The sequence below is a fragment of the Rhinoderma darwinii genome, chromosome 13, assembly GCF_050947455.1.
Source record: "Rhinoderma darwinii isolate aRhiDar2 chromosome 13, aRhiDar2.hap1, whole genome shotgun sequence".
Taxonomy (NCBI): Eukaryota; Metazoa; Chordata; class Amphibia; order Anura; family Rhinodermatidae; genus Rhinoderma; species Rhinoderma darwinii.
Window position 1 is genome coordinate 63,438,195 of NC_134699.1, and position 19,952 is coordinate 63,458,146.

Genomic DNA, 19,952 nt, shown 5'->3' on the forward strand with positions numbered 1-19,952 from the left:
GGCTCTGCTGAATGGCTGAGCGAGCTGACGGGATGGGCAGGGGAAGGGCAAGGCATGGGAGGGGTACATATATCAAATGGCTTTTCTGCCTCCTGGTGGACACTTGGGGAATTGTTTGTTTACACATATGATTAAATCCTCAAGACAGATCGGGGGTTCCTGGATGGTTTGAATTTGCCGCTGTGCAGTAGTATAAATGGTTGCCGGTTTGAAGTCTTAATTCCCCGGAATTAATGGCGGGTTATATTGCGGTTGCCATCGCTGCGCACGTGAGTAGATTATTTGTCGTTTACTGCAGACAAGGTTGTTAATTACAGTTATTTTCTCTCTCCCTCGGTGTCTAGACTTACTCCGGGTTATTCTGTGTGGTGATCAACCCCTACAAGAACCTTCCTATCTATTCAGAAAATATCATTGAGATGTACCGGGGGAAGAAGCGCCACGAGATGCCACCACACATCTATGCCATATCCGAGTCCGCGTACCGCTGCATGCTGCAAGGTGAGTCCATGGATAGAGCTACCTGGTATGCCGGCGCTTAATGGGGCACTCCGCCGTGGATGTCTTCCGGATAGAGCATCAGTAATATGCCAATTAACTAGCATGTGCCCTCTAGGATCATCTGATTGGCTGGAGTGGGCACAGTAGGTGAGTTTAGTAGATGCCATGTCTATTGGCTAATAGGTTTTGGAGTTATTTCATTATACTCCAGTCACATCCAGGGCTGCATGACCTCACAGAGCCCCACTTATTTGCACTCCCCAGGTGGTGATTTGTGTTTTCCCCCCGACACCATAGTGGTCTAATAGACTGCGTCAATGCAAAGTGCTAAGCTATATTGGAGTCTAGGGTCTGCTGACAGGTTCCTGGTGACAGCAAGCAGAATTGTAAGTGCAGCTTTGGATGTGACTGGAGTATAAGTTATAATAGTCATCACATATGTGAAGATACTTATCTTTGTGTAGGGTAGAGGAGGGGCGGCTGTCGGACAAGATGGATGTGTCTTGCTGAGTTATCGTCTTAATCTTGGCCGCCGGAGATATTTATCTATTATTAGTACGTTTCCTGTCCGGGCCGAGATACGTTACTTTCCAGGGTCTGTTGATCGTCACGGGAGAATATTTTGGCGTTTGCACGCCACATGTGTGTACATTCTGCTGTGTGTGGAATTTTAATGTATATCGCCCTGTATAAACAGTGGGCAGACGAAGCATCTGTGTGTACAGTTACCGTCATGTTACATGTACAACCTGCGAACTGTCGCACAAGGAGGCGCCATCAGTAGCATTTTATTAGGATATAAGGCTATGTATGTCCCGTATGGAGTGGATAGAATATCGCCTGAATGTCAACTGCAGCACATAGTATTTCAGCACGTCTGAGCCTAGTACATTTTGAACATTCTTTTATTTTTATTTTCATCTGAATCATTATACAGCTAAAACATTCGCAGAAAGCATACATGTATAGCAATACAAAATAATAAAAAGTCATTATGCATACAAAGTTCCAAAACACAATGCACAGCAGTCCTCCGAGCCAGCAAAAGGGAAAGTAATATTGGAAACAGAATATTAGAAATACATGGCGATACAAAATGAGCAATACTAGCAGTAGCGTGGGCACCGCGGCGACCAGAACCAAAATCTCAGAACCACCTTGTTCATTTTGTTTCAGTGAATTGATAAAGCAGAGAGAATGATACGTTACACAAAGCAAGATAAAGCTATTTCCCGTCTTGAGACATTTTCTTAAAGGGGCACTGACACTATTAGCGCCTAGTGCAGGATCGGAGGGGGTGGAGCATGATACAAATATTATGAAACTTGACCCTCCAGGCTTGGAAAAGGGATAAGATCCAAAGACTATAAAGAAATCTGCTAATAAGAACTGGAGCAGAGATGCATGCAAAAAAGAAGCGCTCCTTATAGTAAACATCGTCTATCTTGTGCCATAACCCTACTGGTCGCAGGGCCTAGGCCTCATGCACACGACCGTATTTTTTCCCACCCGTAAATACTGGCGTAAATACGGGTTCGGTGTCACACGTATTCCACCCGTTTTGCACCAGTATTTACGAACCCGTGCCCGTAAATATGGGTCCGGTGTCACACGTATTCCACCCGTATTTACGAGCATGTTTTTGGCGGCAAAATAGCACTGCACTAATCGGCAGCCCCTTCTCTCTATCAGTGCAGGATAGAGAGAAGGGACAGCCTTTTCTGTAATAAAAGTTAAAGAAATTCATACTTACCCGGCCGTTGTCTTGGTGACGCGTCCCTCTCTTCACATCCAGCCCGACATCCCTGGATGACGCGGCAGTCCATGTGACCGCTGCAGCCTGTGATTGACCTGTGATTGGCTGCAGCGGTCACATGGCCTGAAACGTCATCCAGGACGTCGGGCCGGATGTCGAGAGGGACGCGTCACCAAGGCAACGGGCGGGAGACCGGACTGGAGGAAGCAGGAAGTTGTCGGTAAGTATGAACGTCTTTTATTTTTATTTTTTACAGGTTTATACTGATCGGTACTCACTGTCCAGGGTGCTGAAAGAGTTACTGCCGATCAGTTAACTCTTTCAGCTCCCTGGACAGTGACTATTTACTGACGTCGCTTAGCAACGCTGCCGTAATGACGGGTGCACACATGTAGCCACCCGTTATTACGAGAGCTCCATAGACTTCTATGGACTGTCCGTGCCGTTATTACGGCCTGAAATAGGACATGTTCTATCTTTTTCAACGGCACGGGCACCTTCCCGTGAGAAAACGGGAAGGCACCCGTCGCCAATAGAAGTCTATGAGCCCGTTATTACGGGTCGTAATTACGACCCGTAATAACGGGAGTTTTTACGGTCGTGTGCATGAGGCCTCAGTCCATGAAAAAGTCCCATGGGCCGCAGCACAGTATGAAATTCTTTCCTATATAGATACGACATATAGATGTGATCATCCTGAGTGTCTGTGTTTATGAATAGAATTCCAGAACTGCAGTGAAAACTGACACGAACACAGGTGGAACAGCAGGAATGTGGAAACAGAACAGAGTTAATTATGAATATCAGTATAGACTTTTCGGCATTCAGGTACTGCGGAAAGCTGGGTTATCAGCGTCTGTTACTCGAGATTAGAATAGTTTATCATTTCCGCCTATGTGACGAGGGCTTTGGCGTCCATTGTGTAGTACAATATATAAAACGGGACATCTTTGTATAGGACACCGCTTTATCATTTGGTGCCAGGCCTGTGTCCTGGGGTCACCATAAATTTAAAGTGCCCAGTTCCGTGTAACGGGATTAGTCCAGCCGATCCTTGGCACATGACATTTTTGCCACTGACTGTTTCCTCCGTTATAAACCCTGCAGCAATCGCACCAGACACACAGATCCGGGCACTCTGAGGTCACAGGGCCAGACACTGAGCTGTGCCCCCCCCCCCCCTCCACTTCCTTCCAGACTCCCCCACCTCATAGTGTTTATAATGTCTGTCAAGTCTTGGGAGTCATTATCTTCAGACTATGGACTCTATTAACCCCTCGACTGCCAGGCCTTAAAGGGATGTGGCACGAGGAGAGAATATATAGTTGAAGCAGATAAGAAACCCTCAATATGAATATTTACTATAGTGACAAAACGTTTATTTTGCCCCTCAGTGTGGCATGTTTGTGCCCTTCTATTTCTGCTAGAAGGGCCCTAAAAAAATAAAAATAAATCACCAGCGATTAGCACTCCCGCAGGATTAATAAAGCATTACATGGTGCTTGTTGAAATCAATGGAGGTACGCAATGAGTCTCCTCCCTTGAAACGACCCTGCTTACTGCAACAGCGTGGGAATTCGGAAACTTGTGCCCTCTCCCTGTCTTAAAGGGGAAGTCCAGCTTAATACATATGAGAAGATGACATTGGTGGCTTCGACTAATGCCGACTTCCAGGGCGGTGGTCTATAGAGAACTCTGGGTATATGAATAATATTCATGTGCATTTGCCCAGAGTGCTTTGCTGTGGCATTGAATCTGCATCCATGTATGCGTGCTGCTGTAGCATCTGTCACAGGGCTGGTACTAAAAGCTGGTGACATTCAGGGTTTTCATTGCCGTTCTCCTCCGCAGCCTTCCAAGGATTGGCACATGGATGACAGCTCTGCGTTTGTCATAGATCTGCTTGGGCATCCTGTCCCAGTGTCCGCCTGCTCTGGACATTTGCCATTTTTGTTCAGCTGGTAGATACAAGCTGGTGCTTTCCCCCCCTTGAACAATGCCTACTCTGTTGTGGGTATTCTGGCTGTGTGATAGAACTGGCAGAACACAATGTGGCTGGCAACCGGGCCCAGTGATAAACATCTTATGTATATGAAGGTACAGTTCTGAGTGTGCCGCTCACAATGCCCATGTGCCCGTACATTGGGCACATGAGCAATTCAGCAAAAATAGGTTCTTTTTACATGTAATTAAAGAGGTACAGTATAAAAAAATATCTACCCTCTGCAGATCCATGATCTTGTCTGAAGGGGGCAGTGTTATAGTAGTTATATTCTTGTATATAGGAGCAGTATTATAGTAGTTATATTCTTGTATATAGGAGCAGTATTATAGTAGTTATATTCTTGTATATAGGGGGCAGTATTATAGTAGTTATATTCTTGTATATAGGGACAGTATTATAGTAGTTATATTCTTGTATATAGGGGGCAGTATTATAGTAGTTATATTCCTGTATATAAGGGGCAGTATTATAGTAGTTATATTCTTGTATATAGGAGCAGTATTATAGTAGTTATATTCTTGTATATAGGGGGCAGTATTATAGTAGTTATATTCCTGTATATAGGGGCAGTATTATAGTAGTTATATTCTTGTATATAGGAGCAGTATTATAGTAGTTATATTCTTGTATATAGGAGCAGTATTATAGTAGTTCTATTCTTGTATATAGGGGCAGTGTTATAGTAGTTATATTCTTGTATATAGGGGCAGTATTATAGTAGTTATATTCTTGTATATAGGAGCAGTATTATAGTAGTTATATTCTTGTATATAGGGGCAGTATTATAGTAGTTATATTCTTGTATATAGGAGGCAGTATGATAGTAGTTATATTCTTGTGTATAGGAGCAGTATTATAGTAGTTATATTCTTGTATATAGGAGGCAGTATGATAGTAGTTATATTCTTGTATATAGGGGCAGTATTATAGTAGTTATATTGTATATAGGGGGCAGTATTATAGTAGTTCTATTTTTGTATATAGGAGCAGTATTATACTAGTTATATTCTTGTATATAGGAGCAGTATTATAGTAGTTATATTCTTGTATATAGGAGCAGTATTATAGTAGTTCTATTCTTGTATATAGGGGGCAGTATTATAGTAGTTATATTCTTGTATATAGGGGCAGTATTATAGTAGTTATATTCTTGTATATAGGAGAAGTATTATTATAGTAGTTATATTCTTGTATATAGGAGCAGTATTATAGTAGTTATATTCTTGTATATAGGAGCAGTATTATAGTAGTTATATTCTTGTATATAGGAGCTGTATTATAGTAGTTATATTCTTGTATATGGGGGCAGTATTATACTAGTTATATTCTTGTATATAGGGAGCAGTATAATAGTAGTTATATTATTGTATAATGGGGCAGTATTATAGTAATTATATTCTTGTATATAGAGGGCAGTATTATAGTAGTTATATTCTTGTATATAGGGGGTAGTATTATAGTAGTTATATTCTTGTATATAGGAGCAGTATTATAGTGGATATATTCTTGTATATAGGGGACAGTATTATAGTGGATATATTCTTGTATATAGGGGCAGTATTATAGTAGTTATATTCTTGTATATAGGGGGCAGTATTATAGTAGTTATACTCTTGTATATAGGGAGCAGTATTATAGTAGTTATATTCTTGTATATAGGAGCAGTATTATAGTAGTTATATTCTTGTATATAGGGGCAGTATTATAGTAGTTATATTCTTGTATATAGGGGGCAGTATTACAGTAATTATATTCTTGTATATAGGAGCAGTATTCTAGTAGTTATATTCTTGTATATAGGAGCAGTATTATAGTAGTTATATTCTTGTATATAGGAGCAGTATTCTAGTAGTTATATTCTTGTATATAGGGGGCAGTATTATAATCACGTTTCTGTCCACAGGGGGCGTACTTTTGGCACTAGGAGGGCCTTAGAATAAGTATATATGTCTGTAGCCAAGATTTGCCAGGTAGCACACATCCAGTCCATCTTCCGTGACACCATGTTATGTAATCTGGAAGCATGACCCTAATCCTCTTTTAAGGCAACCTCAAGACGGACTTTTGGTGCTTAGTCTCATTAATTCCTTCTTATGTCCTTGTATCTCATCCCAATCTTGTGCCAAGAAAGAAGCGTACACGATGGCAGGGCTCACATTGTGCAGATGTTCTGTGTTTGTAGGGTGACTTGCAAGTGTAATGGGTGATAATTTAAGTGCTTTTATAGATAATGCCACGCCCAATCTGAGATACTTGCTCCCGCATTTTCCGAGGATGGTTGAAGCTCCAGACCTTCGTCTCTGTATTTTGTATTGTGGACCACCCGGATGGCATTCCTGTCTTGTTCCTGGAGAACTGAGATTTTTGAAATGTTCTAAATAAAACTTAACTTAAATCCCAGGAGCCAGGTAGCCAATGCGGCTAGACCTTTTCTGTTGGCACCTAACTTTTTTATTTTTTTTGTATTTGCTTATATTGAAGTCCGTGGTGCATTGAGATGTCCAACAGGCTCCTAAAGTTTAGAAAAATGTCAACTTTCCCCTCTTAGGTCTACCATAAGATGGATGAACGGAAATGAATATAGAAATGGTTTTGAGCTTCCCAGTTAGACTTTTTGGCCAAATGTATGTGGACCTCTGACCGTCACACCTATATGATCCTGTTGGACATCCCATTCCAAAGCCATGGGCGTTTATGTGGAGTTGGGCCTCTTTTGCGGCTTCAACGTCTCTGGGAAGGCTTTCTATAAGATTTTGAAGTGTCTGTTGGAAGGTTCGGTGCTGATGTTGTCCGAGAAGTTCTCGGTTGGCTAAAATATCTACGTGTATGGGTGTTATCGGAGAACCTTTTTGCAGGTCTATCTTTGGTGGTGTTGGCCGACAGTGACTGTCTTTAAGTTCCTTCAAGGACATCTGTAGGACGGCTCAGTGGGAATCTGTCCTTCCTCAAGAAGATTTCCATATGTTCTTAGCATGTGAACACGTTTGCTGTGAAAGGAGGACTAAAGAGGAAACTTCTAAATACCGATGTTTGAGAAATGAAAAGCAAACTTGACCAAATTGCTTGACACGCGTCCAATAAGCCGCTCTAAACCAAGTCTTTTGATGTCCTCAACGTCCATTAAGCGATAACATTCCTCCGAGGTCCAGGAATGTTTCAACTTTTTGATTTATTTTTACTCGACTGCTTTGGCTTTAGAGTGTTTTTTTTGTTGTTTTTCGGTCCATGGAAACAATGGGACATGGACATTGTCATAATGTGTGATGCCTGCTTGGCTGCTTGTCATGACCATCGTAAAGTCAACGATCCTGTCTCCTGATGCATTTTTTTAGGCTTACCTATGCCAAGGTTCATATTTTAACGCTCAAATTTTATTCTTGTAAATGCGGTTTCGTAATCCAGATGTTCATCCAGCTACATTCTGCTAAAACTATAATGCCTAAATTCCAAAAAGGCAATGTAACCTCAGTTTGCTGTATTGCAGAGTATATATCAGACGTAGCATTTGTGCAATGTAATTAAAGGGGTTGCTCCGGACTAGAAGAACATGGCTGTCCTAATCCAAAAATAGTGCCACACCTCTCCACAGTTTGTATGTGGTATTGAAGCTCTGTCCCATTTACTACATTGGAGCCGAGCTGCAATACCAGACAAAACCACCATGTTATTCTCATACTGGGCAATCATGTGGAACCCATGATTGGTGGTGTTACTCCTAGTGTTTTTGGGTCTTGGCACGCTACCATAGGATGGATCATTTGGACCTTGGTCAACCTTGTCCACAAGGTTACACAGCACCTATGTAAAAGTTGTCAAGCCTATAGGCATGTGTCTGTCATGGCTTACCAATGTTGAAGAGGTCCCAACTTTTCAGAAGAGTTGGGACTAGATCAAATTTATGGCATGAGCCGACCCACATACGGTTCTTATATAATTTTGACCCCCATTACAACACTTCGGGTGCTTTGCACCATTACTTTGTAAAAAAATAAAAAAAAAGTACACAAAATGGAATAATTTATAGACCATCTCTACATAAAGCCAATTTTGACATGAAGCCCTCTACCAAAATGTTGTTCCTAAGGGGGATGTACTCATTGGACAATCTTGTTTTTTTTTTTTAGATGGGTCCATTGGTGATAGATCCTAGGGTGTCCCACTGCTGGGACTCCCAAGGATTAGCTGCATGTTTTTAGTTAAAGGGATGGTCTAAGACTAAAAAATGTGTCTGCTTTCTTCCAAAAACAATGTCACCCCTGTCTACAGGTTGTGTGTGATATTGCAGTATAATCACATTTACATAAAAGAAGCGGAGCCGTAATATTAGTTACAGTCCATGCACAGGTGTGAAGAAAGCAGCCATGTTTTTATAATCCTAGACCAACCCCTTTAACTTGGCAATAAGTGCTCAATTTCCCTGGAGCACCGCCACGTGTGACTTGAGGTATTGCACCGTTTCCATTGAATCAATTGACTGTCCATGTAATACATGGAGCTTTTATACTAGTAAATCCGGACATGTCAACGTATTTCTATGCTCCTCTGGTGGCCAGGTAGACTATACTTAGTCGTGTGGGCAGAAGTGGATGAAGGTCGGATTGTGTGCTGTGCCCCCTATTGATGGCACTCGCTGGGGTTACGACGTCTACATCTGCATTGTATTTATTTTAATGCTTTTTCTTAAGCAGAACAATCTGTAAAGCCCATCTGTTATCAATTTGTGTCTGATTTATGCCCGTTAGTTTATTTTTAGGGCACACGGACCAGACACCACCGTGCTCGACCAGAGTTGTGTTTATGTATTGGTTCTCGCTTTGTAATGAACTGTTGTAAACCACAGGAATTCAGGTCTTGAAAGGCTTAATCGGACTTGTCCCCGTTGCAGTTTTACAGACCCCATTCAGTAATGAATGGCATATTAAAGGCATTGCAACCCGCAAAATGTCTTATACTTGCTATGTGTACCATGCGGGATTGTGAAAACGAGGCTTGCCATCATCGATGGGTCATTTACTACCTCCACTAGCTGAATCCTTTTACGCCTAAGCATCTAGCAATTTGGTCGTAGGATTTCATTGCACTGGGACCTTGTCCCGTTTCGCTTAAGGATTCAGCCATTGCCCTTGTTCGGTTCCCATGCCGGTGAAGGACCATTAACCTCGTCTGTCGTCGGTCAATGCAGTGATGCGAACGTTCCTATAATTAGCGCCCAGCCCATTAGACGTCTTCTGTATAAAATCTACTGGTTGGTAACACTTGGAGGAACACTGGATTCTTGTATCCCACATTAACTTATCACCTACTCGAAGATTCAGCCATTTTTCCATACCCTTCCTCTGACCTTTAATTCATTAGCATTGGCCGGCGCAAGATGCTTTACCTGTTTTGGAATTCTTGTAGAACAAGTTGAGGTGGATCTCATGAGGTTTGTCTTGGTGCCTACTGAGGTGTCCAGGTTGGTAACGAAAAGTAGTGTACGGCTGTAACGTCTTTTTTGGATTTATTCTTCCGGTTTTTCGGAAGCTCTTGAGGGGCGCCTACACATTAGCTGATAGTCGGCCGACCCTGCTGGTTCCAGCTGGACTTGCCGACTGTCTATGTATGGGTTCTTCTAACTATCGATTGGATTTCAACATACCCGAATCCACACAGGAGGACAACCTGGTACCCAATGCTTTGACATCTCCTTCTATCTCATCTGGAGGTAGTGTACCCATATAGGCTCCCTTGATCCACCATTCTGATGGGTCCACTTGTTAAAGTGGCTGTGGCCACCTGCAGACCCTTTGAGGGACCTGGAGATCTATTGAAAACCTTTATCGCCCTTGTGAAAAAGTAATTGCCCCCCTAAACCGAATTACTGGGTTTTCCACCCTTGGCAGTAACCGCTACAACCAAACGTTTGCAATGAATTTTTTACATAGTGGTGGAGGAGTTTTGGCGCACACTTTGTTGTAATTCAGATAAATTGGGAGGCTTTTCGAGCATGAATGTCCCATTTTTAAGGTCTTCCCACAGCATCTCAATGGAATTCAAGTCAGGACTTTGACTCGGCCTCTCAAAAACCTTCATTTTGTTTCTCTTGTGCCATTCAGAGGTGGACCATGGGCCATCAACCTCTACCACCCCCATGTTTGACTGTTGGTATAATAGTCTTATGGAGTAATGTGGTGTTAGATTTACTCCAAATGTAACGAGACCGATGTCTTCCAAAAGTTCCACCTTTTTGACTTATCGGTCTACAGAATATTATTCTAAAGTTTTGGGGTTCATTTAGATGTTCATCAAATGCTAGACAAGCCTCTGTGGTTTGTTGTTTTTCTTTGGTCAGCTGTGGTTTGCTCATTGCAACTCCCGTGGATGCCACTTTTGCCCGGTGTTTTTCTTATTGTGGAATCGTGTACATTGACCGTAACTGAGTCATGTGGGACCTGCAGTTCTTTAGATGTTCATTTGTGACCTCCTGGATGAGTCATCGATGCACTCTTGGTGAGATTTTGGTCGGTCGGCCACTCCTGAGAAGGTTCTCCACTGTTCCAAGTTTTCTTCATTTGTGGATAAATGGCTCTCGCTGCGGTTTTCGGGAGTCCCAGAGCCTTCGCAATAGCTTTGTAACCCTTTCCATAAAATTTGCATTCAAAAACAGCATTTTGTGCTTACTTGGGTGATCCTTGTCTAATTTTATAAGTCATTTGATGATCTGAAAAATTGGGAAGGGGGCAAAAACATTTCACAGCAAAACTCTTTTTTTTTTTTAACCGTACAACCTCCTGAGCGTGCATCCATTTGTCTTGAGTGATGAGACGGCCGCTCTGTTGGGCCGTTGAAAGGAAGGACGTGCCTTCAGGCACGCTTGGGTTAACGTCAATTATACTAACTGCATTCATATGACCAGCATGTGCCTGATGTTACACGCAACAAGCCGGATGGAACAGCAGGTGCGGAACCAGAATTCCTGGATGCCAAGATACCAGATATCTGACACTGTAACCGTGTCCGTCATCCTGTGCATACATTACTGATGTATACTTCATTACGCTATTAACCTCCCTGTATTGTATACAGTTGTATTTCTCCCATACGTCATCATGTTCCCATATGTCGGACCGTAAGCAAAGTTCACTTGTGTATATCATAAGGCTTTAGCTATGCAAATAAATGCAAACAAATAAAAAGAGGTCCGTAGCAACCAGTCAGATAATTTGTTAGAAAAGTAAGTAAACTTCCTTTCTAGACGGCCCGATACTGGAAAACGAGCGGCGATCAACAATACATCATGTCGATCGACACTCAGATCTATTCTATGGATTAGTCACCAGTAATGTATGGAGATGATCGATCGTTACTACATCATGTCGGCAGTACACTCCCTGTTTACACAAGGAGACTAGCGATCATTTTTTGGGTCGCATAAAGATGCGATCAGACACAGGGCAATGATCGGGAGCGATCATACGATCGGGATCGATCATACGATCGCTCGTTTAACTGATCATTGGCATGTGTAAAGGAGCCCTAAGACCCGTGCTATACAGTGACTGGATGGAGCCATGATTAAAATGTCTGCATAGGCTCCCCCCCCCCCCCCCCCAAGGGCCCTGTTGTGACTGCCACCTCTCCACGTAAGGGTCCCAATACCAGTTATACCATGTTATACCATGGATAACTTCATGAAATTTTTTATTATTTTTTGCACTATTCCTCATGGTGACTTTAGGAGGTGGCATTACCTTGCATGACCACCGTCCTCGTGAAATAGTGACTTCAGTAGTAATCCTGTCACCATGACTGTGGGAGATAATAATAGAGACTACAGTGGGAAGACTATTAGAGGCTTTGGACATCATCCCTCAGAGATCCATATTGGATGATGTTTATGTCTCCGGGTTTGGTTTTATTCGGGGGTCGGGTGACCAATCAGGATTAAAGTGTCTCATCAGGGATTCCCTGTACTTGGAAAGTAACATCATGCAGACTTCTAACATCAGGAACCTATTCCACGTAGTATGAGCTCAGCTAAAGGAGAACTCCAGTCATCACATAGCTTCACGGCGATGGCACCTCTGTAGGAGACCAATAAAGACAAGGCTTAAATTGTATCATCAAAGCTATAGATACCTCGTCCTCTGCGTGTACTTAAAGGGGGGTTCCACTTAAAGGGGTTGCACAGGATTGGAAAAACATGGCTGCTTTTTTCCAAAAAGAGCGCCACACCTGTCGATGCGTTGTGTTTTAGTATTGCAGCTAATCAACATTGCAGTGAATGTGGCTGAGGTGTAATACCACACTCCTACGTACGTTACCCACTTAGGGATATGTATTTTAACCATGTGTTTGGGAATCTCTGTGCCCGTCTGGAAAAAGCTGTGGGAACGCTCAGCGGGATTGTTTAGAGACAACTGTCTTGCTGCAGCTTTTACGCGCAGTCCCCTCTTAATAGAGAAGTGATTTACTGGAGTGTTTATACACAGATCATCCCCCTGTTAGTATATAATGGCTTTATTATGGTGGTATGGCCGTCGTGAGATGTCCCAGACGTTAGAAGGGGAATCCTACAAGGATTTTTCTTCTAGTAGGGTCTTGTTCTTGTCCTGTCTGGTAATGAGGGAGTTAATGCACGGGCTGTAGCTTTAAAGGGTTATCAGTTTTTTTTTATTATGTCCAGCACACAATTCTGCATAGAAACTCCAGAGCTTTATTCACAATTCTGCAGTCTTCAGAGCTGAAATCTCCCAGCATTCCCCACTTGGAGAGTGTCTGCACAGATCTTGTTCTGATGATTTGCACTCTACATCCTTACCCAGATTTAAATCCCCAAAGTTGGGATTTTTTTTTAGCACCGTCCCTGTTCTTACACCCTAAAAATAGTTGTAAACGTCTGCAAATTGGTATAAACTCCACCCCTTTTTGGTCTGGTTCGCAGGACTATCCCGCCAAAATCGGGACTGCTTGCAAGTATGTGTACTGGGAAGTCTCATCTTCGTCAGGCACTGTTAATAATCTGATTAAAAATAAGTGCCCCCCCTGCATTATAGGAGCTCCGCAAAGCTGTTAGGGGTGTGTCTGTCAACAAGCTTCTGACGGTTTCCAACAGCAACCAGCTGAGTTGTAAATGCACATGTGATATAAAGTCTTAATACTGCAGTCACCCTCGCCCAGTTTTAAAATGGCTGATAACCGGGAGCAATAGAAAATAAGATGGTCCCTTTAAATCTGACTCGTTCCATGCTTCTAGTACAGGGGTGATGTGTTTCGGAGATGTTGCAGGTCTCGTTGTGGTGTCCGTGGTTTATTTACAGGACTAGCTGTTTGTATACGGAGGTACTCGCGTGTTTATAGCGCGGGGCTCTGAGCGTTTGATGAGACGAGGACGAGATCACCCGGTCGTGTTGAGGCCTCGTCTTTACCTTGTCGGTTCCTTTTTTGGTTTTTTTCCTGCGCTGGAATCAGATCAGTGATTGGTGTTTTTTCGTTGACCTGCGCTTGTAGTATTGTTGGACTGCAGCGTTTCCTCCTTGTTACCGTGTAACTTTGGTGGCATCGTCCTGCGGTCTGCAGATGTCCCACATAATATGGATTCTCACAAGAATCTGCCCAGTTCCGACTACTATGGCCATGATTACCGCTCAAAACAGGGGTTGGCACCCAACTTTCCTAGTGTCCTGGAAGGCAAAGCTATCCCATTATGCAATCCTATGGGATATACATACTGCGTTTTAAGGCTAATTTGCCATTCCGGTTCCGGGAAAGCCGTATTAATCACACAGCTTTCTCAGAAACTGATGTATAACCTCGCCCTATAACAACAAGAGGCAACGATGACCCAAAATCCAATATTCCCAGAGATGTGCGTGTCGTCCGCCAGCTGTGAACGTGCGAGTCGTAACTAGTCTGACACATGGGTCAGCGCGGTGGCAGCCTGGTGAGGCGGGGGGGGGACGACACATCCTTCCTGGTGCTCATTAGCCGCCCCGCTGCCTGTGACAGATGCTACTCGTTGGTCCTGGGAACGTTTCGCCACGTCTGACGTGTGCCGCCAGGAACATGCGCCCCCCTTCATTACCAATCTGTCTGCCTTGGCCTAGTACATGGCAGATGTTATACAGGGAGGTGATAGATTTCCAATCCGCTTTTCAGTGATGACTTAAGTTACTGTCTGTGAATGGGTGCGACGCTCTGCAGCCCGTCTACATTTCTGCGATCTCTCCGCCATATACATATCTTATATCCCAGGGATCACTTTGCTCGACATGACTGGAAGGTACACAGGCACGAGGAGGGGTGTTAATAAACATAGCGTCCACTTCTAATAAACATATAGCCGTGCTCTCGTTGCCCAGGCATTTTTGGGTGGCACAGCTGCCCACATCGTTCTTCCCGGGATGAGATTCCAAGTTCATATAGATAGATTGTTTGTCCCGTATTGTCTCCCCCACATCAGTAGTCTGAGTGGGTGCCGAGAACTGACTGAGTGAGCGCGGTGGGCACTATAAGGGGTTGGAGTATGGGTATATATCAGGAGATGCTGCCATCACATAGGCCAAATAGCCTTTAACGGGCAGACACATCTTGACATACCTTCAGATGGTATATTAAACCATACAGGGAGAGATGATGTGTGACGAGAATAGGGACCTATGGATACCTTCGCCCCATACCTCGGGAGCTCTGTGCTCGGTCATGCAGCTTTACAGGAGAGGGGGATTTATTACTGCATTACTAATCAGATTTCCTGGATCGCTGGATGATCACCCCGCTGGGATCTACAATGACGACCATCACGGCGGTCACCCAGCTTTCCCAAAAACTTTTCTCTATTTGCAGTGTATTTTACAGGCTCCCTTCCTGACTGGCAGCGTATTAACGGTTGCCCTATAAATCTGCGAGACCTCAGGAAGATAAATTGGCGGCCGCTTGTTATCCTTGGCGTTTGCTTATAATAACCAGTGTCTGTTTGGACGTTTGGCTCTGAGCGGAGGGCTATACACAGTAGCGGTGACATCACTCAGACGATGGAGATTAATGGCGTATAAACAGGTCTCTATTTCAGGTGTCTGTTAATAGCGGGATAATAATAATGTGTTAACAGCAGCCAGGCCTAGACCGCCGCCATTCATCATACTAATCGTACATACAACATGGCAGACACGTTACCGCCTGGGCTAAATCTGCAGCCGGATTGTCAACCTCACTATACCCGAGACTTTCCTGCAAATGGTAAAATATATGTTCGTGTCGTCTTAGTATCACCATGACCTAAAGAGACCGGGCTGGTTATCTCAGGAAGATATGATCAGGGCAAGGGTGGATCCATTCACTGAAAGCAAGCCGATATAAAAAAAAAAATGTGTGCATTTAAACACAAAGTATATGAGAGTTGTAGAAATAAAGCGTGGTTTAAAGTAGATGCAAAATGTTATCATTTTTTATTTTTGTCTTTCAGATCGTGAGGACCAATCGATACTTTGCACGTAAGTAAATACCGGAATTCGGGCTTACTGTCCTATCGTAGCGCAGGTCCCAGGAGATTCGGCCGCAGGATGGCCAGCCAGAGCAAGCAACTAATTATAGAACACATACATTGAGTTCTATGACCAAATTGGCAGATAAAAGAGAAAATTGTGGCTGAGTGTGTATGGGCGGGGTGGCCAAAAGCTCTCTAAGGTGTATGGCCATCTTTCCTTTTCATGGGGTAGCCAACCATTCAGCATGGTGCAGTAGGGTGAGTGTTGTCACCGCTCTCAGCGATGTCCCCAACCCCCGCGAGTGTCCTGGTGGGTTACGGATGCCAGAAGATGATTTTATCCTGGATTTCCCCTTCAGTGCGGTGCACTGCCTGACGCTGTTACTCTCTTAGAACTAATGGCGTATGTCCCTTGCTCGATTTCCTATACTTTTGACACAGCGCTCGTTTGTCGTCACTACAAGGAACCTTTTGTTTCCCTCGTAGGCTTTTATAGTCCGTATGTTTCCTGCAAGTGCTGACTGTTTTATGAGCTTGTTTTTTTATTTGTTGCCTGTGATTTTTTTTTTTGGTCTGGACCCACAAAAGGATCATATTCTATAGAAACTATTAGGTTTTGAGTTGAAATCTATTATAATTCTTCTTCTAGGGATCTCTGACAATAGACATGCCAAAAGTCTATAGGACAAGAGTAGGGTCTCTGCTCTGTGACCCTATTAATGTAAAACTCTGGTAATATGCCAATTCCATAATATATTAATGCAGGTTCCCTTTCAAGGATATGTCCACTTTTGAATACCATATTTTACTTTTGATTTTGAGCTACATCCTGTATTATACTCCAGAGCTGCACTCACTATTCTGCTGGTGGGGTCACTGTGTACATACATTACATTACTTATCCTGCGTTATATCCTGTATTATTCTCCAGAGCTTCACTCACTATTCTAGTGGTGGAGTCACTGTGTGCTTACATTACTGATCCTGAGTTACATCCTGTATTATACTCCAGAGCTGCACTCACTATTCTGCTGGTGGCGCCACTGCGTACATACATGACATTACTTATCCTGTACTGATCCTGAGTTACATCCTGTATTATACTCCAGAGCTGCACTTGCTATTCTGCTGGTGGAGTCACTGTGTACATACATTACATTACTTATCCTGTACTGATCCTGAGTTACATCCTGTATTATACTCCAGAGCTGCACTCACTAATCTGCTGGTGGAGTCACTGTGTACATACATCACATTACTTATCCTGTACTGATCCTGAATTATATCCTGTATTCTACTCCAGAGCTGCCCTCACTATTCTGCTGCTGGAGTCACTGTGTACATACATTACATTACTTATCCTGTACTGATCCTGAGTTACATCCTGTATTATACTCCAGAGCTGCACTCGCTATTCTGTTGCTGGAGTCACTGTGTACATACATTACATTACTTATCCTGTACTGATCCTGAGTTACATCCTGTATTATACTCCAGAGCTGCACTCACTATTCTGCTGGTGGAGTCACTGTGTACATACATTACATTACTAACCCTGTACTGAGCCTGAGTTATATCCTGTATTATACTCCAGAGCTGCACTCACTATTCTGCTGGTGGAGTCACTGTGTACATACATTACATTACTTCATCTATAAATACAGTATATTTACCAGCCCGTGCTCTTAGGTTTCTTACATTTATGAGTGCACGACATTCAGGCAATACAGTCCTGAATCACTTCATAATGCAGCAGTCTCTTCCCCTTCAATTAGAACAAAGGAATGAATACAGTGTTCTGCAGCTGTCTAATGCTTCACTTAACAAACTGTCCAGACTTTTCATTAGTAAAGGCCTTGAGTGCAGGGATCTCTCGGTGCTGCGTCATGTGAGTGCCCAGTGTCTGTCTGCTCCAGCGAGCCCTGTGGCCTGACAGGATGCAGCAGATGTGCACCGAGCAACTCACCGTATTTCATCCACATACCAAGCCGGTGAGGGTGTCACATTTGCAGCTGCCTGGATACAGATTTAATACTCTTGCTGCTGGAGTGACAGATATTCATTGTTTTTTGTTTTTTTTCCCGCTGGAATAAAACGCATTCCAGCATAAAAGCAGAACAAATAGTTTCTGCTTCAGATTCTCAGAATTCCTATAACATGTTTAAGAAAGAACAGAGTCCCTGATGACTTTTTTTGTTTCCCCTCCGATTGATGGATGGTCCGTTGGCACTCGCATTTTCTGCCTTTTTAGTACCCAGAAGACAGTCTAAGATTTCAGCGCCCTGGTCCAGCCATAAAAGGAAGGTAGCCTGCCCGCCGCAGCTAGACGGCTATGGTAGATAAGAGCCAGGAGAGATTGGCTGGTAACGTTTTATTGCCGTAACTTCAGAAAATGCCAGCCGTACTATTAATATCTTGGCTGGAGGCTGCAGCTTCTTGGCACGCTACGGGCGCTTGTTGGGTCAAAACTAGGAATAACGTAAAGTTTACCATGATAAAAATTGTATGTTCATGTTATACTCAAGTCACATCCAGAGATGCATTCACAGTTTTGCTGGTTTTCCGTTAGCTCTCAGGCTGCAATACCTCATACTTCAATGCTGCACACTGCTGGTTTAGGGTCTGTACAGAGCATGCCCTTCAGCACTGATAAGTGGTTTGGGATCAGACTGATGGCACCGGACCAGTGGATACCATGTGGCAGGCAGCAGAATGTGATTTCAGCTCTGGATGCCAAGAAATTCCTAGAATGATATATAAAATAAACTTGCACGGGTGGGGTCCTCCTTGGAGGACAGCCCAAATACAATGTAGACACTCTGCTAAAACTTCTGTGCCTCACGTACCCTAAAATTTATTTAATTTGCCATCTGATAATCCATAATTTCTGAACGGTCGAATGCCAGAATAGTGCAGTCTATTGTTACCTGGTGTCTGCGCTTTCAAGCTGGGGAGAGGCTAAGTAGTGTTTTTTTAATGGGAACTATTCCTGCCCCCATGATCACGTCTTTCACATCTCCATATAGATGGCCCCTTTACATTGCGAGTTAATATGTTATGTTTTTGGGTCGTTGGGTTTTCTTGGCCGTTTGGTAACTCTGGCTTTGTTTTTGTTTTCTTAGAGGTGAATCCGGAGCTGGGAAGACAGAAAATACCAAGAAAGTCATCCAGTACTTGGCTCACGTTGCATCTTCACACAAGGGAAAGAAGGACCATACGATTCCTGTAAGTTTTTGGAAGGAGCCCCATCCTCCTTCATCTGACCCAATGTCTATGATCGGCCCATGGCCATTGTGTGGGGGTCTTCTGATGGTTCACTCTTTAGTAGGACGTAAAATAGAATTACCCACTAGAGTTGTCCTCTCCAGAGGGTTTCTACACCATCTGGGGAGTCATCATCCGAAAGCGTTGACCGATGATGATATCATGCCAAGTTCCGGTACTTCTCCATATAATAGAGATGTCGTAGACCTGGGATGGGAACAACCCAACTCTCTCCTGAGGTCTTCCATCCAAGGAAAACCAATACATCACAACCGTTTCCCCCAAATAAGATGTGCCAGGGGAGCCAAATAGGCATGTGTATAGGGGACAGTTGTCCGAATAATCACTATATGGTCAGCTTTGGTTGTCCAGGCTCCCTACAGTGATTTTATAAGAATCCCACATGACGGCACACTTGGGTCAATACAGCTGATGAAGGACCCTGGGTGAGTAGAACATTTGGGGTTATTGGTGATGTCCAACCTACGTGCAACTGTAACTTCAACGTAATTGGCACTAGTGCCCTCCCTTGCTCAATGGTTGGCATCTGGCGTTATGTATATTCAAGGATGCCCAGTTTAGTGCGGGTGGTGCCGCGGGAGCCGTGGTTTTTGGTGGTCTGGATTATACCGCCGAGACGGATACATTAATTTTTTTTACCTCGTTACTAACTTGTTTTTATTTGTTTGTCGTAACAGACGGAATCCCCTAAACCCATCAAACATCAGGCAAGTGGATTTCCTCCTCATACCCCCTCCCCCATCGTACTCTTCTATGTAGCTCATTGCTTAGCACCGTTACCCAGTGGAGGTGGTAAGGGGGTGACTTGTAGCATAGCTCCTGTCTTCCTCTATCCTTAACCGTCTCTCTGTACCCATAAGGTGGTATCCAGCTCCAATTTTTCTCACTAGTAGTCTTATTAACGATGTAACCATTCCGACCTTAGTGTTCACATCTTAACG

The 19,952-nt window shown here is 43.5% G+C and overlaps 1 protein-coding gene across 3 annotated transcripts in view; it reads left to right on the top strand.

The window, feature by feature from the left end:
• MYH10 (myosin heavy chain 10) overlaps positions 1-19,952 on the top strand; it is a 153,959-nt gene that overhangs the window by 104,563 nt on the left and 29,444 nt on the right. For all 3 annotated transcript variants that reach the window (XM_075847010.1, XM_075847009.1, XM_075847011.1), the window contains exons 3-6: positions 345-501; positions 15,706-15,733; positions 18,849-18,951; positions 19,689-19,718. In XM_075847010.1, coding sequence (XP_075703125.1) covers positions 345-501; positions 15,706-15,733; positions 18,849-18,951; positions 19,689-19,718 — 318 coding nt within the window. The remainder of the gene's footprint in view (positions 1-344; positions 502-15,705; positions 15,734-18,848; positions 18,952-19,688; positions 19,719-19,952) is intronic.